The sequence below is a fragment of the Vitis riparia genome, chromosome 1, assembly GCF_004353265.1.
Source record: "Vitis riparia cultivar Riparia Gloire de Montpellier isolate 1030 chromosome 1, EGFV_Vit.rip_1.0, whole genome shotgun sequence".
Taxonomy (NCBI): Eukaryota; Viridiplantae; Streptophyta; class Magnoliopsida; order Vitales; family Vitaceae; genus Vitis; species Vitis riparia.
The window spans coordinates 4,622,631-4,649,182 of NC_048431.1; the positions used below are offsets into that span (position 1 = coordinate 4,622,631).

General features: G+C 37.0%; 4 protein-coding genes and 1 pseudogene across 7 annotated transcripts; 4 read left to right on the top strand and 1 right to left on the bottom strand.

Annotated features, from left to right (window-relative positions):
• Window positions 1–29: 29 nt before the first annotated feature.
• Window positions 30–6,468, top strand: LOC117919464. 2 transcript variants are annotated; one of them, XM_034836674.1, is made up of 6 exons: window positions 30–152; window positions 465–521; window positions 2,206–2,346; window positions 2,436–2,517; window positions 2,612–2,728; window positions 6,028–6,468. In XM_034836674.1, the coding sequence occupies exons 3-6, from the start codon at window positions 2,228–2,230 to the stop codon at window positions 6,076–6,078; spliced, it is 369 nt and encodes a 122-aa protein (XP_034692565.1). In that variant the 5' UTR covers window positions 30–152; window positions 465–521; window positions 2,206–2,227; the 3' UTR covers window positions 6,079–6,468. The 2 variants fall into 2 exon arrangements, with proteins under 2 accessions (XP_034692565.1, XP_034692568.1); XM_034836677.1 differs by lacking the exon at window positions 30–152 and having other exon boundaries at window positions 359–521.
• A 725-nt stretch (window positions 6,469–7,193) lies between these two features.
• Window positions 7,194–9,608, top strand: LOC117919454 (serine carboxypeptidase-like 50). Its single transcript, XM_034836664.1, has 2 exons — window positions 7,194–7,659; window positions 7,736–9,608. The coding sequence occupies exon 2, from the start codon at window positions 8,046–8,048 to the stop codon at window positions 9,363–9,365; it is 1,320 nt and encodes a 439-aa protein (XP_034692555.1). The 5' UTR covers window positions 7,194–7,659; window positions 7,736–8,045; the 3' UTR covers window positions 9,366–9,608.
• A 1,081-nt stretch (window positions 9,609–10,689) lies between these two features.
• On the top strand, window positions 10,690–12,777 carry LOC117925683 (serine carboxypeptidase-like 50). The gene has a single exon (XM_034844753.1). The coding sequence runs from the start codon at window positions 11,330–11,332 to the stop codon at window positions 12,686–12,688; it is 1,359 nt and encodes a 452-aa protein (XP_034700644.1). The 5' UTR covers window positions 10,690–11,329; the 3' UTR covers window positions 12,689–12,777.
• An 878-nt stretch (window positions 12,778–13,655) lies between these two features.
• Window positions 13,656–15,099, top strand: LOC117914795 (annotated as a pseudogene).
• Window positions 15,100–15,660: 561 nt separating this feature from the next.
• On the bottom strand, window positions 15,661–25,085 carry LOC117919310 (mitogen-activated protein kinase 9). 3 transcript variants are annotated; one of them, XM_034836478.1, is made up of 12 exons: window positions 24,612–24,702; window positions 24,247–24,315; window positions 21,137–21,545; window positions 20,921–21,048; window positions 20,777–20,836; window positions 19,293–19,442; window positions 18,988–19,143; window positions 18,727–18,864; window positions 18,522–18,595; window positions 17,008–17,109; window positions 16,662–16,920; window positions 15,661–16,096 (listed from the first exon to the last, which is right to left on the bottom strand). In XM_034836478.1, exons 3-12 carry the CDS (start codon window positions 21,540–21,542, stop codon window positions 16,022–16,024), a joined length of 1,548 nt encoding a protein of 515 aa, XP_034692369.1. In that variant the 5' UTR covers window positions 21,543–21,545; window positions 24,247–24,315; window positions 24,612–24,702; the 3' UTR covers window positions 15,661–16,021. The 3 variants fall into 3 exon arrangements, with proteins under 3 accessions (XP_034692369.1, XP_034692360.1, XP_034692378.1); XM_034836469.1 differs by lacking the exon at window positions 24,247–24,315 and having other exon boundaries at window positions 24,612–25,085; XM_034836487.1 differs by lacking the exons at window positions 24,247–24,315; window positions 24,612–24,702 and adding an exon at window positions 24,054–24,156.
• Between the last annotated feature and the right edge of the window lie 1,467 nt (window positions 25,086–26,552).

A 26,552-nucleotide genomic window follows, 5' to 3' on the forward strand; every position in this document is an offset into this window, starting at 1 on the left:
TCATGATCTGGTGTTGGCTGCGGGACCAGCTCTTGATTTGGACGTGGCGACATCTAATTAGCGAAAGAACGCAGTGCTAAACTAGTTTATAGCAACGTCTCCCTCCCGCCTCTCGGCCCATCATCAGGTGACCACGTTTGGCGATTTTTTTGGTGAGTGCTTTATTCTTTTTCTGGAATTATAGGGTTTTCTAGGTTTCACAAAAATTTTCTCTATATTTATTTGGTTGTCAAGAAAATGTCAAGAAAAAAGAAAAGCAGGGAGAAACCAGAATTTTTAGTACAATCTTTTCATTATTTACTATTTAGAATGCAATGTACTCGTAATGCTCTACTTAGTTGAGTCGAAATTTCTATCTATCTATTTCTTTGGAAATTAAACCAAATTTTTCGTTGTCCGCGCAGTAGAGAACAATAAAAAAATTGTATCTTTTTTCACTCGAAACTCGAAAACTTCTTTTGCAGCGATCGACTGCAAGTCTACACCACGTTAATTGAGCCTCCACATCCGGCAATTTTTCGGTGAGTAATCTCTCTCGTGCGCCTTATCAAATTTCTAGGGTTTTTTGGTTTTCAAAATTTAATCTCCCTGTAGTTGGTTTTGGATAGATCGTAGGAAAAGAAAGAAAGCAGAATTTGTAATCGGTTTTTTACTATTTAATATGTTGAGAAAAACAGAAATCAGAAAATGAATCCTGAAAAATTTATTTTCTTTTAGAAATTAAAGCAATAGAAATCTAAGGGACTTCTTATTTACCCATATCTAAAATTTGGAAAACAATTACTGACTGAAGGATTAATCTCATTAACATGTAAATCAAGTCAATAAAGAAAATGGTAACTTCATTGATAAATGATTCTTGTTGGACATAGTGCTGACTAATCTACTGCATCAATGCTTCATCGAAATCCAAAAACATGGCAGACCTAGAAAGTAAATCTCATGTTTGCCCGTGGTAGTGAAATCTCCCATTTTAGCACCACACGGTTGGGAACTTTGCTTTGCTTAAGAGTTATGACCTTTCATAGTCCTAATGTGGGCCTGATGAACTGGACCTTCCAGGATGTCAGGATGGAGTTTGGGTTACCTTTTGTTTTCTTTTTTCTTTTTCTTTTGACGCTTGTTAAGTTCAGCTGTATCTTCATCACAGCTACCTTACATCTTACTCTAGTTTTAGAATGTGACAAGCTAGTTTTGGATCAAAATTGGTTTTTCTTTTTGATTTGTGAAGTATGGTTGATAAAATACTCCTCTTCATGGTTGATAAAATATAATTTTCTTATAAGTATATATTTCCAATTAATAGCCATATCAGAGTGTGTTTGATACATGGAAGTAACAATGAGAATGGAGGTGAATCTTGTAAGAGTGAATTTTAGTGTTCACAAGCATGAAGTTTTCTCAGTCTCATTGTTTGTTTTGGCATTCAAAAATATACCCTAAAGAGGAATGGGTTGCCATTTTTACATCACATGAATAATAATAAAAAAATCAGAATAAATGATTTATATTGTTAAATTTAATATTATTCTTAAAGATAACTTCATTTCAATGATCAATCCAATTTTGCTTAATTTAAATTATTTTTCATTATTGTGTTATTAATTCTTTTTTATCTCCCAACACCTCATTTGTTATGATTTCTATGTGATGTTTATTAACATAGAAAGCTGACAAGGAGAAGTTCATTTCACTAACTTTATTTTCTCCTTCTCCACAGTGTTACTCACTGTGTTGGGAAAGTGTATCAGATTTACCCTTTGGGCAGGATTGGTAGAACCATGTTCCCGATTCGACATTGTTATTCATCTTTGTCAATATTCTCTATGTCATTCAATGCTATGAAATCTCAAAAACATTTCCAGAATCACATACTTCTGACAAGATTTGTGGAAATTTGGCTCCAAATCATTTTTGCCCATTGATTTGTGGCATCTGCTGTCTGGAAGTTTTCTAAAATTTTCAATCCAAACTTGAAATTACACTCTATACTGGGTTTCTTTAGCAAAGGGGAAGCTTTGTATTAAAGTGATGGGAAAACATAAGAAAGTCCAATGAACGGAAATTTTCAAATCTTCACATTGATTAAAGAAGTGAAGATCCAACAACTTTAAGTTTTTCCCTTTTTATGAATAAAATCTTCATGCACATGAACTATTCGATCCAATATCCCAGTGACAACAGTTTACATATTTTGATTACCAGGAAAATAATGTGATTATCAATCATGAGGCTCTATGATGGTTTCACAGAAATATTGAAGATTCAAAAATTCAGGAGGCTAGTGTCCTATACTGGATTTTATTGCTTCACTGCTGTCATAGCCTATGCCTATACCAACAATACGTAAGTTTTACTACTCAAACGAATGTACAACTCAGGAATCTGCCCGGGTTTTGATTCTTGGTGTGTGTGTGTGTATTGTGATATTGCAGAACTAGAGCTGGTTACTCAAGAGCTGACCAATTCTATGCGTCCTTCCCATCTGGAACCGAGCTGTTGACTGACACCACTAAGGTTTGTGGAGACATTTAAGAGGGAATGTGGGTTTTTGGTTGATAGATTTTCTTGAGTTGTAGATGTGATGTTTGAGTTTTTGGTTTGTCCTTAGTTATATAAAACTGCACTTGGCAATTGCTTTGAAGTGGAAGAATGGGGTCCGATTGAGTACTGCATCATGGCTAAACACTTTGAGCGCCAAGGAAAAACACCATATGCTTATCATGCAGTAAGCTCTATTACGTTAATTAGTTACTCCTTCTTTATTCTTTATTTTCTCTGTTTGAATTTTATGTTCTCATTTGTTTGTGGTTGTGAGGTAAGCACATGGTTTGAGGTTGCATAGAAAACTGAAATGTTCCATTGCATAGTTACAAATATTTTTTGTACAAATATATCCTCATCAAGGCTTTAGAGGAAATGGATTCCATCATCTACATTTAATAAGGATGAAATAGTATGGTGCATTTTATGAAACACTGTATTAGAAATATGAACTTGTATCTTCCATTGTATGCAATATAGCATAGCCATTCAATTTCCTCATGAGATTCAAACAGACCCTAGTAAAATGACTTCCTAAAGAAGAAAGTTGGGTTTTTAGTTTGGCATAGCATTCTGTAATACTAAAATTTTGTTAGGGTTTGGAATAAGATGGTACCAAAACAGGCTAGAAGATCAACTTCAACAGTTAAAACTTCCTGTTGCAGGATTATGGTTGATATCGAGATTTAGAACTACTTGACGATTAGGTGGACTGGGTGCTGAATTCCTGCTTTACAATGGTTTTAGTTTCAAAAGGAGAAGCAATTAAAGTGTAGCTTATTGTAGGGACCAATGCAAGATTTTGTTAGAACTGGATAAATATTTTTAGCCACTCCTGGCTAGTTGTCAAAAAAGGGAAATGCTTTGATAAAGATGTTGCAGAGTTAGTCACCCAAGAATATCCAATATCTAATGGCAGGAAACTAGGGATAGCATTCAAAGTAGTAGTGTCCATGACAATTATTGGTGGGAAGGAATGCTGTACTTTTGTTCAAAATTTCTTTCTTGAGGTGCCACTTTGGATCTAGCTCATAAATATAAAATACTCCATTCTTTGTGCTTCAATTCCCTATCGGAGTTAATTAATTTTTCATGTAGAACTCCAAGGGTCTCTTGTTACTTGTTTCATCCCTGCTTACCATAGAGCCTACATGTCAAGTGACTCTGGTATAACTATCTGGGTTTCAGTTCTAGTGAAGGAAGGGGGAACTCTAAATCCTAGTTTTCTAAACAAATAATGTTCTAGAACAATATGCCTTAGAGATAGTTGGTGAGATTTTGGAGAACATAATGCAACCTGACTGACATTCTCTATTCACCTAGTCGAGATGAGGTCTAAACCTGAAGGGAACTAATCTCCATAAAACAAGACTCGTGATTAAGATTCTCAATATTGGTGGATTCTCTTGGTGGTAAGTGTTGGTTCAGTGTTGATTCAAAAACCTTATTTCGATCAAGGAGCTTAAAGGGAAGGTGCTTGGGAAAATTTGTGAGAGGGGTCCAAACTTTTCTTCATGGATTAGGTTTGGTGGAAAGGGCTTGGCTTTGTTGGTGGAGACTTGTTGCATTATCAAGGATGGGGAACCCTTCAGAAAGGATCAGGTGGAAGGGGGTAGATATTATTTGTTAGAGTTACGTAGCAATGGAGTAGGCTGGCTTTTGTTTTGCTCTGTGTGGTCTACGGAAGAAAAAAGGTTTTCTTTGGTGTTTCCTAAAGGAAGAGGCTTTCTAAGGGGATGGAAGATTTTGTTCACAAAGTTGAGAAGTCTTGGTGTTTCCTCAGCCTTGCACTGCGAAGAGAGGAGGAGCCTTTTGCTTCTTCCAGGAAGGTATTGGCCCCCAGTGAGGGCAATGAAAGGAAAAAAGGTTTGGTAGCAGAGGTGAGGTCATGTAGTTTTGCTGAGCATTGTAATGTTGTATGGATTGAAGTGGAAATGGAGGTGCTAGACAAAAATGAGGAATTTCTTAAAAGAAGCCTTCTAGGAAGATTGGGGGGGGGGTGTGGTGTAATTGTCTGAGCAGCCCCCGGACCTTAGTGTCTTGAGAAAATGGGCACAGTCTAGCTGGAAGTTGGCAGGGAAGGTCCATTTGGCTTTGTTGGGAGGGCCCTTCATCCTTTTTGAGTTTGAAGGCATTGGTGAAGCTGAAAGGGTGATTCACTCGAGTGTGAAATGGTTCAATGGTAAAAGTTTATTCTTGGAGTGGTGAAACTCCTCGATTGGGTGTCTCAAGGAGGATAGGGACAAAAGCGAAGTTTGGGTGAGAATCAGGGGTTTCCCCTTGCATCTTTGGGGGAAAGCCTGTTTTAAAAAGTCTAGGAGAAGCTTGTGGGAGTTTTGTGGCCGTTGATGAAGACATGGCGAATCGAAGGAACCTGCAGTGGGCCAGAGTTCTGGTTGGGATTAAAGGGCAAAAGATTCCAAGTTCGTTGCAGGTGGTGGTGGGTACCTCTGTTTTTGTGGTTTAGTTGTGGTGGGAGATTCCTCCCTGGTAGAGTGAGGTGGAGCCTTCTCTGAGTTACAGTAGATGGGGGACTGGAGAAGAAGGTGAGTTGGGTCACTTGCCATAGAGAGAGCAGGAGGGTCCTCTAAAAAGGCAACTTTCTAGGTGTCATTGGAAGACTTGAGGAACCCTACAGGGGGAGGGAAAGTTTCTGCAGTTGAAAGGATGGAGGCTGACTTCTCTGTAGCATCTCTTCCCAAGGCGATAGGATGGGAACTGCAACAGGTATTGGGTCTAGTAGTGGGACCGTTGAGGCTGTGGGCCTTTCAAATGGGTCGGGTCTCAGTTTGGGCCCTTAGGAGGAAAGGGGGACTAGAAGTTCAACTTTTGCTGCTTTGGCCCAACCTAGTTTTATACGAGGGTGGTTTGTATTTTCTTTTCCTCTTCCTTCTCTTGCTAGCCTTTAGGCCTTTTTTGTATACTCTGTGTGAACTTGGATGTGCCTTTTTCTAGTTCTCTTTAATCTATTCTCTTATTTACTTATTAAAAAAAAAAGACTCATGATTAAGATGTGCTCTAGCCTTTTTGGTTTTCCTCTTTATTTGAAATATGAATTGTTTCCATTTAGTCGCTACGACTTGGAATTGGCTTTTGATGAAATCTTTACAAAAAATGTCATTAGGTTAGTTCATGGCAAGACCGACCCACTAAGCCAACCTTTGGAACAAAAATCTTTGTTATCAATCTACTGCTTGGGTATACACATGCTAAACTGCTCTACTTTTTTCTCTAAAAACTAAATATGGACTTTTGTTACATCTGATTTTTGAACTAAAATGTACAAGATCTTTAACTTATGAAATTATTATGATGTTGGTCCTTTAATTTTTATCATATATCAGTACTTCAGTTTTATTTGCTGGAATAATTCTTATCAAGTCAACTGAATGCACTAAGCTAGAGAGTTAAGCTTGTTAAAGAGACAACATCAAATTACTAATCCATCACTCTTTTCGCTCATTTTATTTTCCATGCTTTCAGCAATACATGGCTCACCTTCTCTCTCTTGGACAACTTGATGGAAGTGGCTAGCCAAAGAGTACAAATTCCCACCACATGGATGAGTGGAAAACCTCTTACTAATATCAACATGAAACGATACTCATGAAATGTTTGAAGATATTTGGTGATAATCGACAGAATGAAAAGTTTAGTGATGCCAGTGCCCTCTATGACATATGTGAAATATAAAACTGCTTCTAAATTTTGTTATCTCATTGTACCACTGAGTTTCAGATATTCTACATTAGGAAAAGGGGTTCTCAATAAAAGAGAGTGAAAGAATGGTAAGAGTTTCATTCTCAGATATTTATAGGCCAGTCTCAGATGTTATATCTTGATCTGGAGCTAACTATGTTGCCAATTTAGTTGGAGTTTTTATGCTTGTATGGTGAATAGTTTTTTTTTTCTTTGGCTTTTGAATGGAGATAGGTAAAAATTCATGGACTTCTCTGGGACTTACCTAGAAGGTGTTGTGCATTGAATTTTTCAGTAGATGGAGTTTTCGATTCACAGGTTTAGACTGTAGGCTTCCTTGGGTTTGTTGTGCTCTTTACAATTGAGGTAGATAACAGCATGGTGTTGGCCTGAGAAGCTGAGTGCTTTATGCTCATTTCCCATAGAGTCAAAGTCATGACCCACAGGGGTTCAATTAACCTCAAATGTCGAAGTCGTCCTGATCCATGAGGCATCTAACATGTGAATCTACTCACCTTTTACTTATGCTAGTACTATTTGAAATTAAAAGGACCAATCAATACCACCTTGAATTTACATAATTAATTGGCATATTGATCCTTATGTGAGGTAGTATCATTTTTATTTGGTCTAAACTACTTGAAATTGAGTCAAGGCACGTGTTGAAGACTAGCCAGAGTTTAGTAGGAGGGCTAGACTGAGTCATCAGCCAAATCAATGTATCCCTTGGATGCATACTAATTTGCTTTCTTTTTGTATTTTTAATTTTTTACTAAAACATGTTAATACCTTTTGGTACTTACATGTACGCCATATGTGAAAATCTTATGGATTATCATGTTTGCCATTCATTTTTGTGATGTATGGATGTTTCAAACCTTCTAATACCAAAGGAACAGGTATAGGATAGTAATGCACCATATCCTGAAAAATCATTTTCAGATGCGTAGAATAAAGCAATCTTCCTATTTTCTGGTTGGACACTATAATCCTATGAATTGTTGAGAAAGGAGTAGTTGCTGAGAAAATGCCCACTCTTTTAGACGGGTGAGAAGTCATGATGGGAGTGATCCGTGCCCTGATTTTCGTTGAGTATTTTGGAAGCCCATTGGCTTCAAACTTGGTGAGTATTTAGGGAGCCCATAGCCTCAAACCCCCCACATAAAGGAAGAAGAAAGGTAGAAAAGGGTCGGTGGTTGGAATAAGTGAGATTGGTTTGTCAAATATCAGTTTCCTGGGATTTGGTTCCTTTGTCAGTGCACTGAGTTCTATTAGAGGTGACGATACTCGCTCAGTTGATTGCAGAAGAAGGAATGACTCAGGTAAATAGATTTGCTTCATTCATTTAGAATGGTGCATCAAATTGCAGTGCACTTTGGGTGATTATACCTGATGACAACTTGGAAAATTTTCAGGGTAATTCCGCTATCTTTTTTAACCTGATTTTTGTTAAATTATTTTGGGGAGTGAACGTTTATTATATTGATTATAGAGAGCGTCAGGTGACCAACAGAGTTGAGCTAGCTGGCAGCATCAAAGATGGACTCTATCTTTTGCCCAGATTCAAAGGAAACTATGAATGTTGTAGGATTAGAGAGGGAGGAGGCAGTCCTGTTTTCACATGGCACATGAGAGCAAGTTTTCCAATACCATTGGGTGGAAAAATGTTATTAGCAGCTTTTGTCAAGCCCGCCGGGGAGACGACCTTTCTTTTGTCATCATCTGTCAGTTCAATAGTGGACCTTACGTTTTAAAACGAGCACTGCCACACGACATTGCTGAATCCTCTCTCACACACAGCGATGGAGTCAACGACGTCCAACTTGATCAAGCTCCTCCTCCTCCTCCTCTATTTCCTTCCCTGCTTTCATACCAAATCACCACCCGCTTCAACACTTCCTCTTCCCACAAAATCTGGCTACCTCCCTGTCAATCCCACCACCAATTCAGCCATGTTCTACACTTTCTATGAAGCACAGAACCCCATATCACCTCTCACCCAAACCCCACTTGTGATTTGGCTCCAAGGTGGCCCTGGCTGCTCCTCCATGATCGGTAACTTCTTTGAGCTTGGCCCTTGGCGCCTGAATCGTGACAAACACCTTCAACTTGAACCCAATTTGGGTGCATGGAACCGCATATTTGGCCTACTTTTTCTTGATAATCCAGTAGGAACGGGATTCAGTGTTGCTTCTTCACCTAAAGAAATCCCAACAGATCAATATTCTGTTGCCAAGCATCTATTCTTTGCCATAAGGTCATTTATTGAATTAGACCCATTATTCAAATCTCGCTCAATTTATATTACAGGGGAGAGCTATGCAGGAAAGTATGTTCCAGCAATTGGGTTCCACATTTTGAAGAAAAACTCACGGTTACCAGAGTCTCAGCGTGTGAATTTAAGGGGTGTTGCTATAGGGAATGGGCTGACAGACCCAGTGAGACAAGTGGCTACTCATGCTGCGAGTGCTTATTTTTCAGGATTGATCAATGGGAAACAGAAAACCCAGCTGGAAAAAGCTCAGTTGGAGGCCGTTAAGTTGATTAAGGAGGGTAATTGGAGTGAGGCAACAAATGCAAGAAATAGGGTCTTGAATATGTTGCAAGATATGACAGGCCTAGCCACACTATATGATCTTACAAGGAAAGTTCCTTATGAATTGGAATTGGTTGGTGAGTTTTTGAGCAGCGAAGGGGTGAAGAAGGCTTTGGGAGCAAATGTGTCAATAGCTTGGGAGGACTGCAGTGATGTGGTGGGAGAAGCATTGCATGAAGATGTGATGAAGAGCGTGAAATTCATGGTAGAATTGCTGGTGAAGAAGAGCAAGGTGTTGTTGTACCAGGGGCAGTTCGATTTGAGAGATGGAGTGGTATCAACCGAAGCTTGGATGAAGAGCATGAAGTGGGAGGGGATTGATAAATTTCAAGCGGCTGAGAGGAAGGTTTGGGAAGTGAAGGGAGAGCTTGCAGGGTATGTGCAGAAATGGGGGAGCTTGAGCCATGTTGTGGTTTCAGGGGCTGGACACCTTGTGCCTGCTGACCAGCCAGTGAATTCTCAGATCATGATAGAAGATTGGGTTTTGGAGAGGGGATTGTTTGGCAATGAGCAAGAGAGAAATTAATCTTCTCGTTCTCGTGTCCCTGGACCTTGTGTGATCTGTTCGAAATTCAAATTATGAGTAGGTCTGAAATTATGGATAGCATTGAATAAATATCCATCTACCCACTTGTTATTTATTAATATCGTTAGATCGATGGGTGCATCTCAACTTGAAATATTTCCTCAATAAGTACTATAATTTAGATGAAAATGTAAGAACTTTCGAAGTTTAAGAAAAACCTTATGCGGAGTGGATATGTATTCATTCTTTTTGGCTCATATTTTTATTTTTAAATTCCTCTTAAAAAATTAGAGATAAAGTGTGGAAAATAACTCACAAAATCTCCTAAAGATTTTTATGGATATAAAAAAAAAATCATAAGATTAATCTCTTGTTTGCATTACTGTGCTCTTTAGTAAACTTCTTAAAACCTTGAAAGGATGCGAATCTTTCTCATAAACCAAAAAATGAAAATGATTTCCTTCTAGAGTTTTGGTTAAGCGTGAAAAATAATTGACTTGAGCTAATGCTTACGAGTTTATGAGCATTTAAACTCTAGACTTCCTGGGTTTGCTGCCTTGCCTACAAGTAAGCTAGACAGCAGCATGGTGTTGGGTTGAGAAAGCTTCCATGGGTTCCTTTTTTAGTTTTATGAGAAATATAAAGCACTGAAAAGATATTTCCTGAAAATGAGAGGACTTGAGGAGTATTGAGTGCTTTATGCTCATTCCCTCAAGGCTTCAATCAACCTCAAATTCAAAAACCCAGAACCTCCTCAAGGCATCTAACATGTGAATCTACTTATCTCTTGCTTATTCTTGTACTATGTGGTGTTATAGGATAAAAAGTAGGAATATTGATCTCCTTGTCGGTGGGTATATATTATTTCTATTAAGTCTCAACTACTTGAAATTGAATCAAGGCAAGCATTTAAGAATTGTCATGGGTTAGTTGGAGGGCAAGACTGAGTCATCAGCCAAATCAATGTAGCCCTTAGATGTACAAGATCTGTAACAATCTTATGGAATATTATGTTTGCCCATTCATCATTTTGATGTATCAATACTTCAAGCTCGGTTCTTGTTGATCCCTAATACCATACAATGAGGAGATAATGTATTAACTTCTAATACCGATGGGACATTATATTTTTTTGGGGGCTAATTGGTTGCAGTTGGACGGTCTATAATCCTGTGAATTGTTGAGAAAGGAGTAGTTGCAGAGAAAATGCCCATTCTCCTAGACGGGTGAGAAGTCATGATGGGAGTGATCCATGCCCTGATTTTCATCGAGTATTTAGGAAACCCATAAGCTTAAAATTTAGGGAGTATTTAGGAAGACCATAGTCTCAAAACCCCATACAAAGGAAGAAGAAAATGGGGTGTTGGATTGAATGATGAGAGACTGGCTTGTCAAATATCAGTTTCCCGGGATTTAGTTCCTTGGTCAGTGCAGTGAGCTGCTATTACAGGTAAGTGCAAATTGCAGAAAAAGGATTGACTCAGTTAAATATATTTGCTTCATCCATATAGCAGGGTGCATCAAATTACTTCTGTTGACCATATCTGATGTCTTATGATGACCTGGAAAATTTATAGGGTGATTCCATCATGTCTTTACTAACCTGATGTTTTGCTAATTCGTGTGGGGAGTGAACATTTATTATCTTGATTTGAGAGAGCGTTAAGAGACCAAACATACTGAGTTGATTCTTAAATGACACCATCAAAGATGGAATGATACCTTTTGCCCAGATTCGAAGTTGAATGAACAGGAACTCTGGAAATTGCAGGATTAGGGAGGGAGGACTGAGAGAAGGTTATCCAATACGACTGGCGGGAAAACGACATTTTTGTCAGCTGCTTTTGTCAAGACGCCCAAAGAGATTCTTTTTCTCTTGTCATAAATGTGTCAGTTCAATGGACTTTATATCAATAAATGAGCCCTGCCAAACCACTCATCTCTGAATCCTCTCTCACACAGCGATGGAGTCAATAACGTCCAACTTGATCAAGCTCCTCCTCCTCCTCCTCCTCTATTTCCTTCCCTGCTTTCATGCCAAATCACCACCCACTTCAACGCTTCCTCTTCCCACAAAATCTGGCTACCTCCCTGTCAATCCCACCACCAATTCAGCCATGTTCTACACCTTCTATGAAGCACAGAACCCCATATCACATCTCACCCAAACCCCACTTGTGATTTGGCTCCAAGGTGGCCCTGGCTGCTCCTCCATGATCGGTAACTTCCTTGAGCTTGGCCCTTGGCGCCTGAATCGTGACAAACACCTTCAACTTGAACCCAATTTGGGTGCATGGAACCGCATATTTGGCCTACTTTTTCTTGACAATCCGATAGGAACGGGATTCAGTATTGCTTCATCACCTAAAGAAATTCCAACAGATCAATATTCTGTTGCCAAGCATCTGTTCTTTGCCATAAGGTCATTTATTGAATTAGACCCATTATTTAAATCTCGCTCAATTTATATTACAGGAGAGAGCTATGCAGGAAAGTATGTTCCTGCAATTGGGTATTACATTTTAAAGAAAAATGCACAGTTGTCAGAGTCTCAAGGCGTAAATTTAAGGGGTGTGGCTATAGGGAATGGGTTGACAGACCCAGTGAGACAAGTGGCTACTCATGCTGCGAGTGCTTATTTTTCAGGATTGATCAATGGGAAACAGAAAACCCAGCTGGAAAAAGCTCAGTTGGAGGCCGTAAAGTTGATTAAGGAGGGTAATTGGAGTGAGGCAACAAATGCAAGAAACAGGGTCTTGAATATGTTGCAAGATATGACAGGCCTAGCCACACTATATGATCTTACAAGGAAAGTTCCTTATGAATTCGAATTGGTTGGTGAGTTTTTGAGTAGCGAAGGGGTGAAGAAGGCTTTGGGAGCAAATGTGTCAATAGCTTGGGAGGACTGCAGTGATGTGGTGGGAGAAGCATTGCATGAAGATGTGATGAAGAGCGTGAAATTCATGGTAGAATTGCTGGTGAAGAAGAGCAAGGTGTTGTTATACCAGGGGCAGTTCGATTTGAGAGATGGTGTGGTATCGACTGAGGCTTGGTTGAAGACAATGAAGTGGGAAGGGATTGATAAGTTTCAAGCAGCTGAGAGAAAGGTTTGGAAAGTGAAGGGAGAGCTTGCAGGGTATGTGCAAAAATGGGGAAACTTGAGCCATGTTGTGGTTTCAGGGGCTGGGCACCTTGTGCCTGCTGACCAGTCGGTGAATTCTCAGATAATGATTGAAGACTGGGTTTTGGAGAGGGGATTGTTTGCCAATGAGCAAGAGGCTAATCCATCTAGTTTTTCAACTGGTAATGGTTTTTATGTATAACCTGTTAGAGACCCAAATTATGGGCAGGTATGGAATCATGGATGTTTCATTGAATAAATGCTTATGCAGCAAGTTGTTGTTTACTAAAATTTCCAGATATCTCACTGCATAGAACCTCATAAAATTACACTAATGAGCACTTCAATTTTTTATGAAAATTTAGAAGTAATATCCAAAAAATAATTTTGAGATTTTGTACAATCTCATTGGAAATGACTGCAAGCTTATCATGCAATAAACTCAATGACATCAATTTCTGATTTTTTGTGTACTCTACATTGTTTCTATTGTTTTTTTTATCGCAATGTGATTAAATATTTTGAGGCTGTATAAAAAATTGAAGTTCCCCACTGCATAGCTACAATTTTTCTTTACTAGCCATCATCGGTAAGTTTATTAGAAGAAAAGGATTCAATCCTCTACATTCAGTGGGTGATAATATAGAATGGCGCCCTGAACCTGCAAGTTTGCGAGCTCATAAAAATTTTCCTTCCTTGTACTTCAATTCCCCATTTTCAGCTAACCAATTTCCTATGCCGGACCACCTGCCCCTTCTTGCTTTTAGCCCTACTTAAACACTGGAATCTACTTGTCAGGTGGACTCTCTTTTTGAATAGCGGTCTGTATTCTGAGTTCTAGTGAAAAGGAAAACTTCAAATCCTAGTTTTTAGAAGTAGTGGAGTTCTACAACACAAAGTTGTGCAAAAAAAGTGGTGGCACTTTGGAGAAGACAGTGCAACCTGACAACCTTCTCTATTCACGTAGTGCAAGAGAGGTTTGAACCTTAAAGGAATTAAGCATTACAAAAGAACACTCATGATTAAGATCCTAAACTTTTCAGCACTGCTCATTATCTGAGAGGCAGTATTATTTCTATTGAGTGGTGATTTGAGGAAAGCATTGAAAGGTTGTAAAGATAGCTCGGTGGTCAGCTTGACCTGCATCCTTTTCTTCATCTGTCGTTATCATGGGCCAATTCAGCAATAGGCTTTATGTTATAAAGTAAACCATGCCAGACCACTATCACTAAATCCTCATACAGAGTGATGGGAGTCAACAGTATGCAATTTGATCAAGCTCCTCCTCTTTTCCTTCCTCCTCGGTTTTCATACCAAATCACTTCCCACTTCAACCCTTCCCCTCCCCACAAGATCAGGCTGCTTCCCAGTCAATCCCACCACCAATTCAGCCATGTTCTACCTTCTATGAAGCCCGGAACCTCATTTCATCTCTCCCCAAAACCCCACTTCAAATTTGGCTCCAAGGTGGCTGGGTTGCTCCTCCATGATTGGCAACTTCCTTGGCACTTAAATTCTAGCAAATACTACCTTCAACTTGAGCCCAATTTGAGTGCATGGAATGGCCTACTTTTTCTTGATAATCCAATAGGAACAGGATTTAGCATTGCTTCCTCACCAAAAGAAATCCCAATAGATCAATATTCTGTTGCCTCGCATCTATTTACTGCCATAAGTTCATTCTTTGAATTAGACCCATCGTTTAGATCTCGCTCAATTTATGTTATGGGGGGGTGCTATGCAGGGAAATATGTTCCAGCAATTGGGTACTATATTTTGGACAAAAAGAATGCACCATTACCAGTCACAGCACGTGAATTTGAGGGGTGTTGCTATAGGAAATGCGCTCACAGATGCAGTGAGACAAGTGGCTACTCATGCTGCAAATGCTTATTTTTCAGGATTGATCAATGAGAAACAAAAAACCTCAGTGAGAGAGCTCAATTTGAGGTTATCAGGCTGACTGAGGGGAATTGGAGAGAGGCAACAAATCCTAGATACAGGGTCTTGCATATGTTGCAAGACGTGAAAGGCTTGGCCGCACCCCATGATCTTGGAAGGAGACTTCCATACCAAGTAAATTTGGCTGACGAGTTTGAGTAACAAAGCGGTGAAGAAGGCATTGAAAGCAAAGTTTCATTGATTTGGGAGGAATGCAGTGATGTGGTAGGAGAGGCATTGCATGAAGATGCGATGAACAGTGTAAAATTCATGGTGGAATTGGTAGTGAATCTAGTGATGGAGTCAGGAGATTTCTATCAAGGGCAGTTTGATTTGAGAGTGTGACATCAAATGAAGCCTGGGTGAAGAAACTTAAGTGGGTCAAGCAGCTGCAAGAAAGGTTTCGTAAGTGAATGGAAAACTTGCAGGATATGTGAAGAAATGGGGAAGCTTGAGCCATGTTGTGGTTTCAGTGGCTGGGCAGGCAATGTATTCTCAAGCAATGATCGAAGTTTGGGTTCTAGAGAGGGGACTGTTTGCCAATGAGCAAGAGAGAAATTATTCTTGTTTTTTGTTTTGTTTTTTTGGTACTAGTTCTTGTATGACCTATTAGTCATCCAAATTATGAGCGGGTCTGAAATCATGGATATCAAACTGAAAAAATGCTTATATAGCCAGTGATTCTTTGTTAAAATGGTTTAGCATCCTTCAATGGGCAATGCAATTTTGAGTAAAAATTAAAACACCAATTAAATGGTATGCTGAGATACTTTAAAATCTTGAATGGCCCATTAAGGCCTGGCTATGGCTCCTTTTATTTTGACATGAAGAGAAAAAAAAGTAAAAAAATAAAAGGCATATCGATCAATAGCTAGGAAAAAGCAACTGAATAGAAACAATTTCGATTAAAATAGAACTCAGCTTGACTATGGTGATAAAATCAAACTGGCCCCATTAAAACAGAACTCAACTAAATACATATTCTCATCTATTTCTAATACAATTTCCCATCAATCAAATGAAGCTTGTATGATGATAAAACGAACAATACAAACATTTAGGGTGGAATGCCATTGAGAAGCATCCAGGACGATGCAGTGGCTCTTGGAGCCAGGTTCATGGGAAAAATGGGGGCCAAGATGTGATCCCAAAACCGAGCACAAAAGTCACACTATGATACCATATTCTTTAGACAGTAAATGTACGAGTTATATGGTTAAAACGACAAGGTAATTAGTTCAAGTGCACTGATAATAAGGCTATGGAAGTTTGGAACAGCAAACAAGAATCTTGCATTCAGGATTAATAGATATTAAATGCTAAATATAATGGCTTTGTAGCTGTCCAGTGTTGTATGAATCATACCAGTGATCAGTAATCCTTCTCACTTCAATTGTTTCCCCTTCAATAGATGCGTCTCTTCCCATATGTATTTTATGAGCCCCAATGAAATAGTAACTACAAGGTATTCAATTGTAGCAAACAATAGCACATTTCTAGTAACCTTCAACAATTAGTATTGCCTTTGACCAGCAATAATCGGGTCTCATTAAATAAAGAAATAAAGCCATGCAGTTCACTGTTTATCTGGCCATCAGGCATACAATGCTGCTACCTTTTGTGATAACCTTTCAGCTGCCTCTGCATTCTGCTCTGGAATTGCTTCATCCTGGAGGGAAATGTGAACACATATCACATAACATGACAGGGCATATATTGTAGTTTCATGCTTCATTTTTAAGCTTGGTTCCTAAAGTGAGTAAAGATTTGTTATGATAATAGTGGAGTGTGGACAGAAAAATATTTTACTAGAATAGAAGAAGTTCGATTTTAAAAAATTTCATATGAAACTAGAATGGAGAGGCCAGTTATTTTTTGACAGAAAGCTTAAACATTATTCAGAAATTTGAAGTCAGATAATCCAAGTTTGGTGAAAACTTTGGCAAATCAAATTTGAAAGGGACCTCAAGTCAACTGTAAAACAAAGACTTAAAAACACACTACCAACAAAGGGAAACATTAAGACATTTATAAGATGCATATTTCTACTCTTAAAAAAAACTCATTAGATTCCATATAGCAGTGCAGAAGCCTTTTGTTTCTCTAACTAAATCTGAATAGGATTAAAACCCTAGTAATAGAAACCATAGCTTGTGTCGGGAAAAGTGTTTATTCACATTCCAATGCAGACTTTTTATACATTAATAATAGCCACACTATTAAAAGACTCTTACCTCACAGTCTCTTTCTTTTACCTCCATGCACTTAGAAGCACTAATGCTGGGACTCTTCATCAAGCTACAAGCACTATAGTTTGGTTTATTAGCCCCATTCTGCATGGTGGTTACCTTCTTGTTTGCAGATTCTGATACATTGATTGCCTGAAACCTTGGAGGGCTCTGAAGTGTTGTGCGACCAACAGAAGCAGCAGTACGCTTTTCAAAATCATTAGTTTGGCTAACAGGGTCATCTATGGGAGCACAGACCCGCTCCCTGCAGACAAAAAAAGTTTTAAATCAATATAAAAAACATAGAGCATTCAAACAGAAGAAGGTGAATATATTTCATCCAACACTTCACCTAGGCAAGGAGGCATGCTGCCTCAGGCGTGGCGCAGTTCTTTCACCTTTACCATGATGTTCCTCAAGATGGGCAAATTGTTGCTTAAATCGATCAACTCCACTGGGTTGAGGTAAAGAATTCTTTTGGGTTAATAAATGTTTTAACTCTTAACATAAAACAGCGAACTAAAATAAATGCCAAGTGAAAGAAATGCCCCCTCGTTGAATGCAAAATTTAAAACCATAAATCTCAAATTAGCCCATAGATGGTGAATATTGCCGGTCAGGAAGTAACAGCCTACACATTAGATGCAAATCATGACACTGAAATTAGGCTGCTTAAACCACCAGCCAGTTTGCTTCAATAAAAGAAAAAGAGACAATAATGAAGAGAAAAGAAGAGGAGAAGAGAAGGATTGAGGATTTTCTTCAGTTTGTTTGATGATGAGAAAATCCTTTTTCTAAAGCACTTGTACTTTGTGCATAAAATGTTTCAATAAACTTCAGTTTTAGGTTCTCTCTCAAACATTTCAACTTTGGGAATAGTTTTAGAGGTCCCAGGGAGAACTTCTTTCATAGTCTCCATTTTCCCTTTGTTTTTTGATCCTTCTTTATGTTGAATGGACAAACCAAAAGATTTCTACGCTTTATGTTTTTCACCTCTCTCCTGGTGAACCAAGCAGACTGTAACTGCCTGCTAATAAGGTCCTCCAGCACACTAGTAATCTGTTCTGTGCCTCAAATTTTCTTAACAACAAAGATGCTAAATAAAAGGAGCAAGGCTTTTAGTCTTCTGAACACTTACTTTAATGCTTTGCTTTCCCATTCATCATGCATAATAACAAAACAATTGATTTGGAACTTGGCACCCTCATTTAATCATATAGAGCATTAAAATGAGCTTAATAGGATGCTTTGAAGGAAGAGGATTGCATGATCATATATTTAATGAACTTTCCACACAGTTTCTATTCCTTTGAATTTGTTTTTTCCCCTAAATCCATGAGTTACTCTTTTCTTTTTCTTTCTTCTTCTTCTCCTTCTTTTATCCATTTATTTGCCTAAGTAAGAAGGAATTTATTAGGAAAGGCACATCAAGAAAGGGGGCACCACCCATGTACACCAGAAGTGTACAATGAGTGCCCAACTTTCCTCTTCTTTTTAATAATAAAAAACTTGAACACAGATCATATACCTGTGTTTTATTACTTTATTTTAATTAGATAGCATAAGCAAACCTACAAAAAACTTATTGAGCACAGTTGTATTAGTTGAAAATTTCTGATTAAAAAATAATTTTGAAAGTTGAAACCTGTGGTGTTTGCTTGCATATTTGATTAATCCTTTGAAAAAGATACAAGAATCTTTGCCCCTAACTAATAATATAAGCAAACTTGATATAAAATTTTACCTTATGCAAATGAGCATGAAGAAAAGAATAAACAAATAAATTATGTACTGATCCAGGACAAGTTGGCAGACCCAAGATTGACTTGAACTGAATTCAATGCAAAATATGTTTGAATGTCAAACCTTGGATACATGAAGCTAGTCAAATCAGTGCCCTGAAGATACTCCTGCAACATCTGTGGGTGATATTCTAAAATCTGTTTGCTTTCAAAAAGAATAAAAATCAAAACAAAAACATCACAAGTAAAACTAAGAAAGAATGATGGCAAAGCGACAAGAAGTAAAGCATAATAACCAAAAAAAACAATATCACTCACTGTGGTCATACCTCTCTATAAATTAGCTCTCTGACATCTTCTTTTGTCAATCTCCTTCTCTCAAATTCAAACAAAAATTTTGAAATGGGTTGTGTGCATGGCTCATAGTCTGCATTTGCTAAACCATGAAAATATGGATCAGCTAATGCCTGTAAACAAAACAATTGCCAGTATCAGGATACATAATTATATCAATTCATATTAAAGAGATCTCACATGTAAATAAATATAACATATGATGCAAAACTATAGCCAGTTCAACTAAATCTTATCTCTTCAGCAGATGGTCGATTTTTAGGATCAAATGCAAGCAAACGCTCCAGCAAGCGAACAGCCAATGGATCTGCATTGGGGAATTTCTGCGAGAAAGGAATTGGTGATTTTTTTCTCATGTTATTCAGATATCTTTTAGCCTTTTCATTTCGAATCTGCAGGCATTGTAAAAGATGAAAATCATTAGAAAACAAGAGCACATCCTAGTTTAGAATAAATGTAACATTAAAACTCAGAGTGGCTACTGCTTAAAATCATGACTAGTTTCCCTAGAAGGAAAACCAACTGAAAATTGAGAACATACCCTCGCAATAGATTCAGAAGAAGGGGTGCCAAACAAATCAGTCATCAGATCCAATTGTTGGACCACATTTTTACCAGGAAACAAGGGCTTTCCAGTAAGCATTTCTGCAAATATACATCCTATGCTCCAAATATCAATAGCAGGGGTGTACTGCAAAAGATGAAAAGCTTTAGAAACTGTACCATTTCAGAGGGATTATGGTGTATGATCAGTTCAATCGAAATAAATAACACAGATATTAGTATAAAACTCCTTGCTTGCTTTTACAAAATATTTCTTAATGTTAGGAGATCTTGATAAACAAAAGCAACAGATACATTATTACAGATGATCAATCCGTCCTGTCAAAAATAAGATACAAAACAGGTAGAACAAGGGCAGCCAGTCACATGCTCATCTAAGCTAAAATCATATATCAGAAACAAAAGTTCATGCAGGCTTTTAAGTATTGCCAGCAACTCCACCCCGGATAATAATTGACCATGACCTCAATGAAAAAGGATGAAGGAAAAAAAAATGAAAAGGAAAATCAGGGCTCTTTGTAAATTCAATTCTGACATTACTAGAACAGGAACATACATAAAAATTACTATCACATATACAAATCTCCAAATTACATAGTCTGCAATGATTGGTACCATTTGATCTGAACGAAACTATGTATGGTTCAACCTTGTAAAAAATTCTCTTGTAAGTGCTGTGAATAGAATCTCATTAATACTGTACAATTCTAGAAATGAATGTACAAGCCACAATTTGCCTCAAGAAAAGCCATAAAAACTGACTGTAGAAGGTAGGGATTTGGTCTGAATAGAGAACTACTGTATTGAAGAAATTTGTGTGCAACCAGAGGCCATCAAAATTCAGGTATTTATTCTTCCAATGGAAATGCTTCCTAGGACCAATACTAAGACAACTCTAGAGAGTTAGCTTTAGATTGTGAACATGGCAGCCAACTTGAGATTGGAAATTTGTTTGAGATTCAGGGGGTAGTCATGAAAAATAGCTGGAATAATTCAGGAATTCATGAGTTTTCTTCATGCAACTTGGTAGTAATAAATAAATGTTCACTGAACCACTAGGATTGATTAACATTCTTGAAGTGGGAACCAAAAAGCATGTGCAGTTGCACAACAGTGTAACAAATAGTTAAACCATGAATCAAATTCCTGAAGCCAGATTTGATAACTAAATAGGCAAACTTCTAAATAATGTAAAGATTAACATCAATTCATGCATTAGAAACACAGGTACATAGGTACAATCAAAGGAAATTGCATGGAAGTCATAAACTATTAGCAGCAACCACAGAAGTAACCAGGTTACATGCATATTATCATATTAAAAGATATCAATTCATTGACTATCAAAAGAATAAAAGTAAAAATATAAAACAGGATAATCCAACAAAGTAAAAGATACATACAGACAAATGCAACTGAAACCACAAACTGTCACAAAAGCCCTAGATTACATAAGCTTACTTTGGAGAAAAAGCAACCACAGAGTTCAGGAGCACGATACCATCTAGTTGCCACGTAATCCTTCAAAATGTAGATAAGTTACAGACTCATCCTGTTAAAATAACACTAAAGCTCATAATTTCATTGCAAAAAATAGATACATACAGTCCAAAAGATAGCTGATGGGGCATCGTTAAATGACACGCGAGCAAGCCCAAAATCACAAATCTTCAGTTTGCAGTCTGCATTAGCAAGGATGTTTTTTGGCTTTAAATCTCTATGAAACACATTTGCTGCAAAATAAAGACAATATTATTGGTCATTGAGAATATAGAACCAAAAGAAATACGATAATGGCACAATTTTAAACAAAGGTCCAACCTGTATGTATATATTTTAGAGCTCGAAGAAGCTGGTATAAGAAAAATTGATAATGCTCGGGCGTGAGATCATCATTTGCCTTAATTACTTGGTGAAGGTCAGATTCCATCAACTCAAAAACAACATAAATATCTTTAAATTCTCTTCGAGATGGAGGAAGCATTATATGCTTTATTTGTACAATATCAGGATGCCTAAGCAGCCGAAGGAGCTTAATTTCTCTTAGAATGCGGGTGGCATCGGAAACATTTTCAAAAACATCATTGATCTTCTTTATAGCTACCCTCTCTCCAGTGTGAGTATTAACTGCAGATGCAACAACGCCATAGCTTCCTTTGCCAACTACCTCTTGGATTTCATATTGAGTTGCCTCACCATATTCTGTGAAGAATTCTTTGTCAAGCATGCTCTGTGTTAAACAAACTAATATCAGCAACCTTCAAATGATCCAACATTGTCAATGAAACTGATCATTTATTTACTTGACCTACTCAAGAAGATTACAAGATGGTATTTCATGTATACATGAGAAGATGTTTTAGTCATTCAATCATACTTGATTGAGGTCACTAGAGCACTGTGGTAGTGTTTTATAGGTTGCACCAAGCATGTCTAAAGGTTTAGTCCATAAGCAATGCAAAGGGGAATGGTTTTAGTCTCTCTTCTGTATCAGTGCCTCTTTACTTCCCCATTAAAACCCACTAACAAATCACATCCTTTCATGTTGAAAAAGAAAAACGAGAAGCATATAAGTATTCAAAAACATTTTTTAGAAAGAAAAGATTTGATGATAATTTAACAGAAATTCAAAGCCAGATGATTAAAGCCCATCAAGCATGCCAATTACTTGTTATTGAATCTCCATATATTTCACACTTTAAATAAAAAGAGTTTTGAACAAATGATGATGATCAACTGCAACTACACTGAGAAGCAACCATATTTCAATTTTTAGTCCTTTTCATCCTCCCCCATCTGAGCAAAATCCTGGCTTCCTGAGCTATTCAAGAGCATGGGGGTTTTTCTTCTTCTTCTTCTCTTTTTTCCCCTTCCTTTTTCTGATAGGACATCCTAAGTAGCATGCACCTATGAGGGAGGTGAAACAAAATTCCATTATGCTTAGGTAAAGGTTGTTTTTTTTTTTTTTTTGATAGGTAAAAGCATAAGATAATTTATAAATGAGGAAAAAAGGGAGCCCTAAGGCCAATCCAAAGTATACAGGAAGTATACAACAAGCGCCAAAAGGCAAAAACAACAAAAAATAAGAAGGGATACAAAAAACCTCACCCTCCTCACCTAGAACCCAACTAATAAAAAAAAATCGATTAAAGGTAAAGGACTATCATCTATATGCAATTTAGTCCATGACAAAAAACTACACACAAAAAAATTATCCATCCTATGAATTGAAAGCTCTTCATTGTTGAAAGCTATTCTGTTTCTTTACTTTCACACCACCCAAAAAAGGCATAAAGGGGCCAGCATCCAAGCCTTTTTATTCTTCTTGTCTACAAAGGACTCATACCAACCAAGGAGAGTCTTCCTAACTGAGAATGGAAGAACCCATGTCACACCAAATAGAGCAAATAATGACTCCCACAAAACCTTAGTCTTTGTGCAATGAATTAAGATGTGATTAGTAGACTTTTCATTGGCAAGACAAAAGAAACATCTGTTAGCTAGGGTCCACCCCCTCCTCTTTAGCTAATCCAATGTTAAGACTTTCCCTCAGGAGGCTTCCCAAGCAAAAAAACCCACTTTGGGAGGAACATAAGGGCCCCATATGATACTCCTCAGAAACAGGACTGTATTTCCAGGCTCGACTGCACTGTACAGGGACTTAACAGAAAAAATCTCAGCTAGTCTTTTTCCATATCACCCTATCCTCCAAATCTGCACTTACCCTCTTCCCTTGAATTGTCAAGAGGAGTCATTCCACCAAGTCCACCTCTCAATTGTTGAAAGCCCTAGAAAAATGAAGACTCCAACTCCCCCCCGCCCCCTCAACTGAAGGGTCCCAAACCTCCACCACCCACTCCTCTTTTGATACCACCAAGTTAATGGAGGTTAATTAATACTTTAAATTCAACAAATGATAAAACAAACAACTTTGAGAGAACTAGGTTTCAGTGATTAAAGGCAAGAGGGATAACAGCACAAGAGCACAAACCAGAACAGGAAAGGAAGGGGGAATGGAAGAACCACTTCCAAGTGTAGCCCCCATGAAAGGAAAAAAATCAAAAGAAGGATATAATAATTACTACTTTGTAATAGGTTTGATGACAAAAAATTTGTTAGGCACCTAGCACAAGATATTCAACAAAGAGAGATTCCATGCAAGTAGATCATAGATGAATCACACTCATGTGCAATATATCAACTTTCAATAGATAGAATCAAATAGGACAATGATGTACAAGAATACAATAATGCACTAGGTAACATAGACATCATAAAAGCAAAGCATAGGTTCCAACAGATCACCATTTAGTATCATTTTTACAATCATAATTGCATCTTTGTAGGCTTCATCCAAATGTTTTAATTAAATTTAATCTTATTATGATCTAGCAAAACTGGATTAACCCATTTGAATCTCATGGAACACTAAAAGACCATGACTGAGTTAAGTACAGCAAAGAACAAGGAGAAACAGACACATAGGCTACCAAAAAAATAAGTAGTCAAAAATTGTGAATCGACGTTCTCCAAGAATCTCAATGTTCTAATGCATCAGAAGAACCAAGCCAACCCAAAATATCTCCCACTTGATAGGTTCAATATCATACAAAACACAAAATTTCTAATGCAAAAATAGATTCGCAGGAAACCAAGACGGTGAATCTGATCATATAGAGCTGCATTGAAGAAATAACCAACTCGTAGAAAAGTATTCTGATCGAACCACAAACCTTACCTCTGGTTGTGATAAAAATTAAAGAAAAGAACAGAAAAGAAAATATAACTCTTAATGTATGCTTTATGTTGATTTTCTGTCCAAATGATGAAAAATCAACGTTATGAAAATCTAATTCCTTTTCTTTTCCTACATTTTCTCAACAACCAAACAGAGCAACGCAAAATGATGATAAACACGAGGGAAAAATAACCTTGAGTCAGTCCAAAGACCAATCTTCGAGGAAGTGCTCCCAGAGAACGGTGGCATGATACGCATGTGTCTATATATAAATATATATTTCGTTATATAGACAAAAAAAATTGAACTTGTCAACTCGACTGTTGTGTAAAATGTAAATACAACAAATTCAGAATAAAAACAGTTTGCTGTAAAAAAACAGAAACTGCGAAAACAAACCGAATGATCCAAAAGACCTTAAATTTCGCCCAATCTTCAGCCAAGGAAAAGGACGAAATTAATGCAGGCAGTTCTAAAAATGCGAACCTTATCTTATCCAACAACACGCACAAAGCTTTTGCAGAGAGATAAAGTAGTTGGAGTCGTATGAGAACAGACCTTCCTGTGAGAATCCATGGATGTCAGTCTGTGATTGGTTCGCTTGGGGACTTTGATGAGCTTCAACCGCACCCGATCTTCTAGATGTTGTCCTACTTCCTCACTTGTGGAGTCTACGCCGTCATCGCTGAGCAAAACTTGGTCGTTTCTGGCGTTTTGAATCTTTTCAGTATATTTATTATTATCATTGTTATTGTTATGATTGAAACGAGAGGAGCGACGTTGGAACCAGCGGCGAAAGCCATCGACTATAGCCCCTCCACCTCCTACTCCTCCGCCCATCTCCCTCACAGGCTCACCCTCGTATCATCGATGACTCGCCGACAACGTTTCCGGTCATTTCAGTCGGAATTTTTTCCCACTATTTTCTGTGTCCGGACGGATGGATCATAAATATGCCTGGGAAGCGGAGAGAGCACTTTTGTTAGGAGTTGGTTTCCTTACGCCATTCGAGGAAGCTAATGGCCTAAAAAGAAGGCTCTTCTTCACTACTAACATCTTTACTGCTTAATTTAAAAGCTATTTTTCAATAATAATAATAAAGTCCGTAAAATACACTCATCTTTCTAAAAATCATAGCTACAGTGAAAGGGGGTTGTGGGATTAGACGTGGAGAAACGGTGCCATCAGGCGTGTGCACCCTTGACTATTGGGCCGAGATTGTCATGGTCCATGGTCTAAAACGGTGGTTGTCTGTCATTATCTTCTCAGATATGTCCCAAATTTTACATACACTTTTCCAAATTTTAATTCAAAGTCTTTGTCTTTCGTTCTTAACTTTTGGAGTACATTTCAAAGTCTCTCTGTAGAAAGCGATTTTTCTTGTAAAGCAATCTTTTTAATTGCTTCTCCATGAACCATTACAAATAATTTTTTAATCTTTTAAAAAATATTTTCTAAATTTTTGTATACCTTTAATCAAAGTCTTAAAATGAGTTTGACAATATATGTATTAAAAATAAATTTAATAATTTTTTATAAAAAATATTATTAAAAAAATTACTTATGGAATATTTTGTTGGAAAGCATTTGAATTTTTTTTTTATAAGTTTATTGTTGAAAGTAATTCACGGATAGAATTAAGATAGTTTGTTTTTATATTTTTTTCATAATTTATTATAAATTTTTTTTATTAAATAGAAAAAATCAAATATTTTGATTTTTTTTAAATAAAAAAATATTTTATTGGTTTTTTTTTTACTTTTTAAAATTTAATAAAAATAAAATATTTAAAAATAAATAATTTAATATTTAATACTATTAAGGATTAAAGTTCTATTTAAAATTAAGTAAAAAAAACAAACACCCTCTATTAAAACACTTAAAAGATGAAAAATTAAAGCACTTAAAAATGGTATTAGTTTGATGAAATTTAAGGTATTATTCGGACATCATTTCCTCCAAAAAGAAAATAAAAAATTAGGATTTAAAATTGTTTTTGAAAACAATTTTCTATTATTCACAACAAAAAACATGAAAAACACATTTAATAATTAAAAGTTGTTTTTTATTTTCTATTATTAAGAAAAAAACAAAATGTTTTTAAGGAACATAATTTAATTATTTTTTATTATTTTTCACTTATTTTATGAGGATTGTTTTAAGAAATAATTATATAAATATATAGAATGATTAAAAATAAAATACTATATATAAAAATTATTTTTAAAACACGTTTAAAAATATTAAAAATATGTTAAAAATATTTTAAGTTTCCAAACAAACTTTTATTCTATAAAAATAAAATAAAATTTCTCAAAAACTATTTTCAAAAATAATGTTTTAAAAACATTTACTAAACAAGTCCCTAGCTTTGCAAACTATACATGCAGAGCCATGAAGAGTGCTTGACTTGAATGGGAGTGAGGCTGACAATAGACCTCAACCCCGCTACCACATCTCTAGGCCTTAACAATGGTTAAGAAGGGAAGCCATTAACAC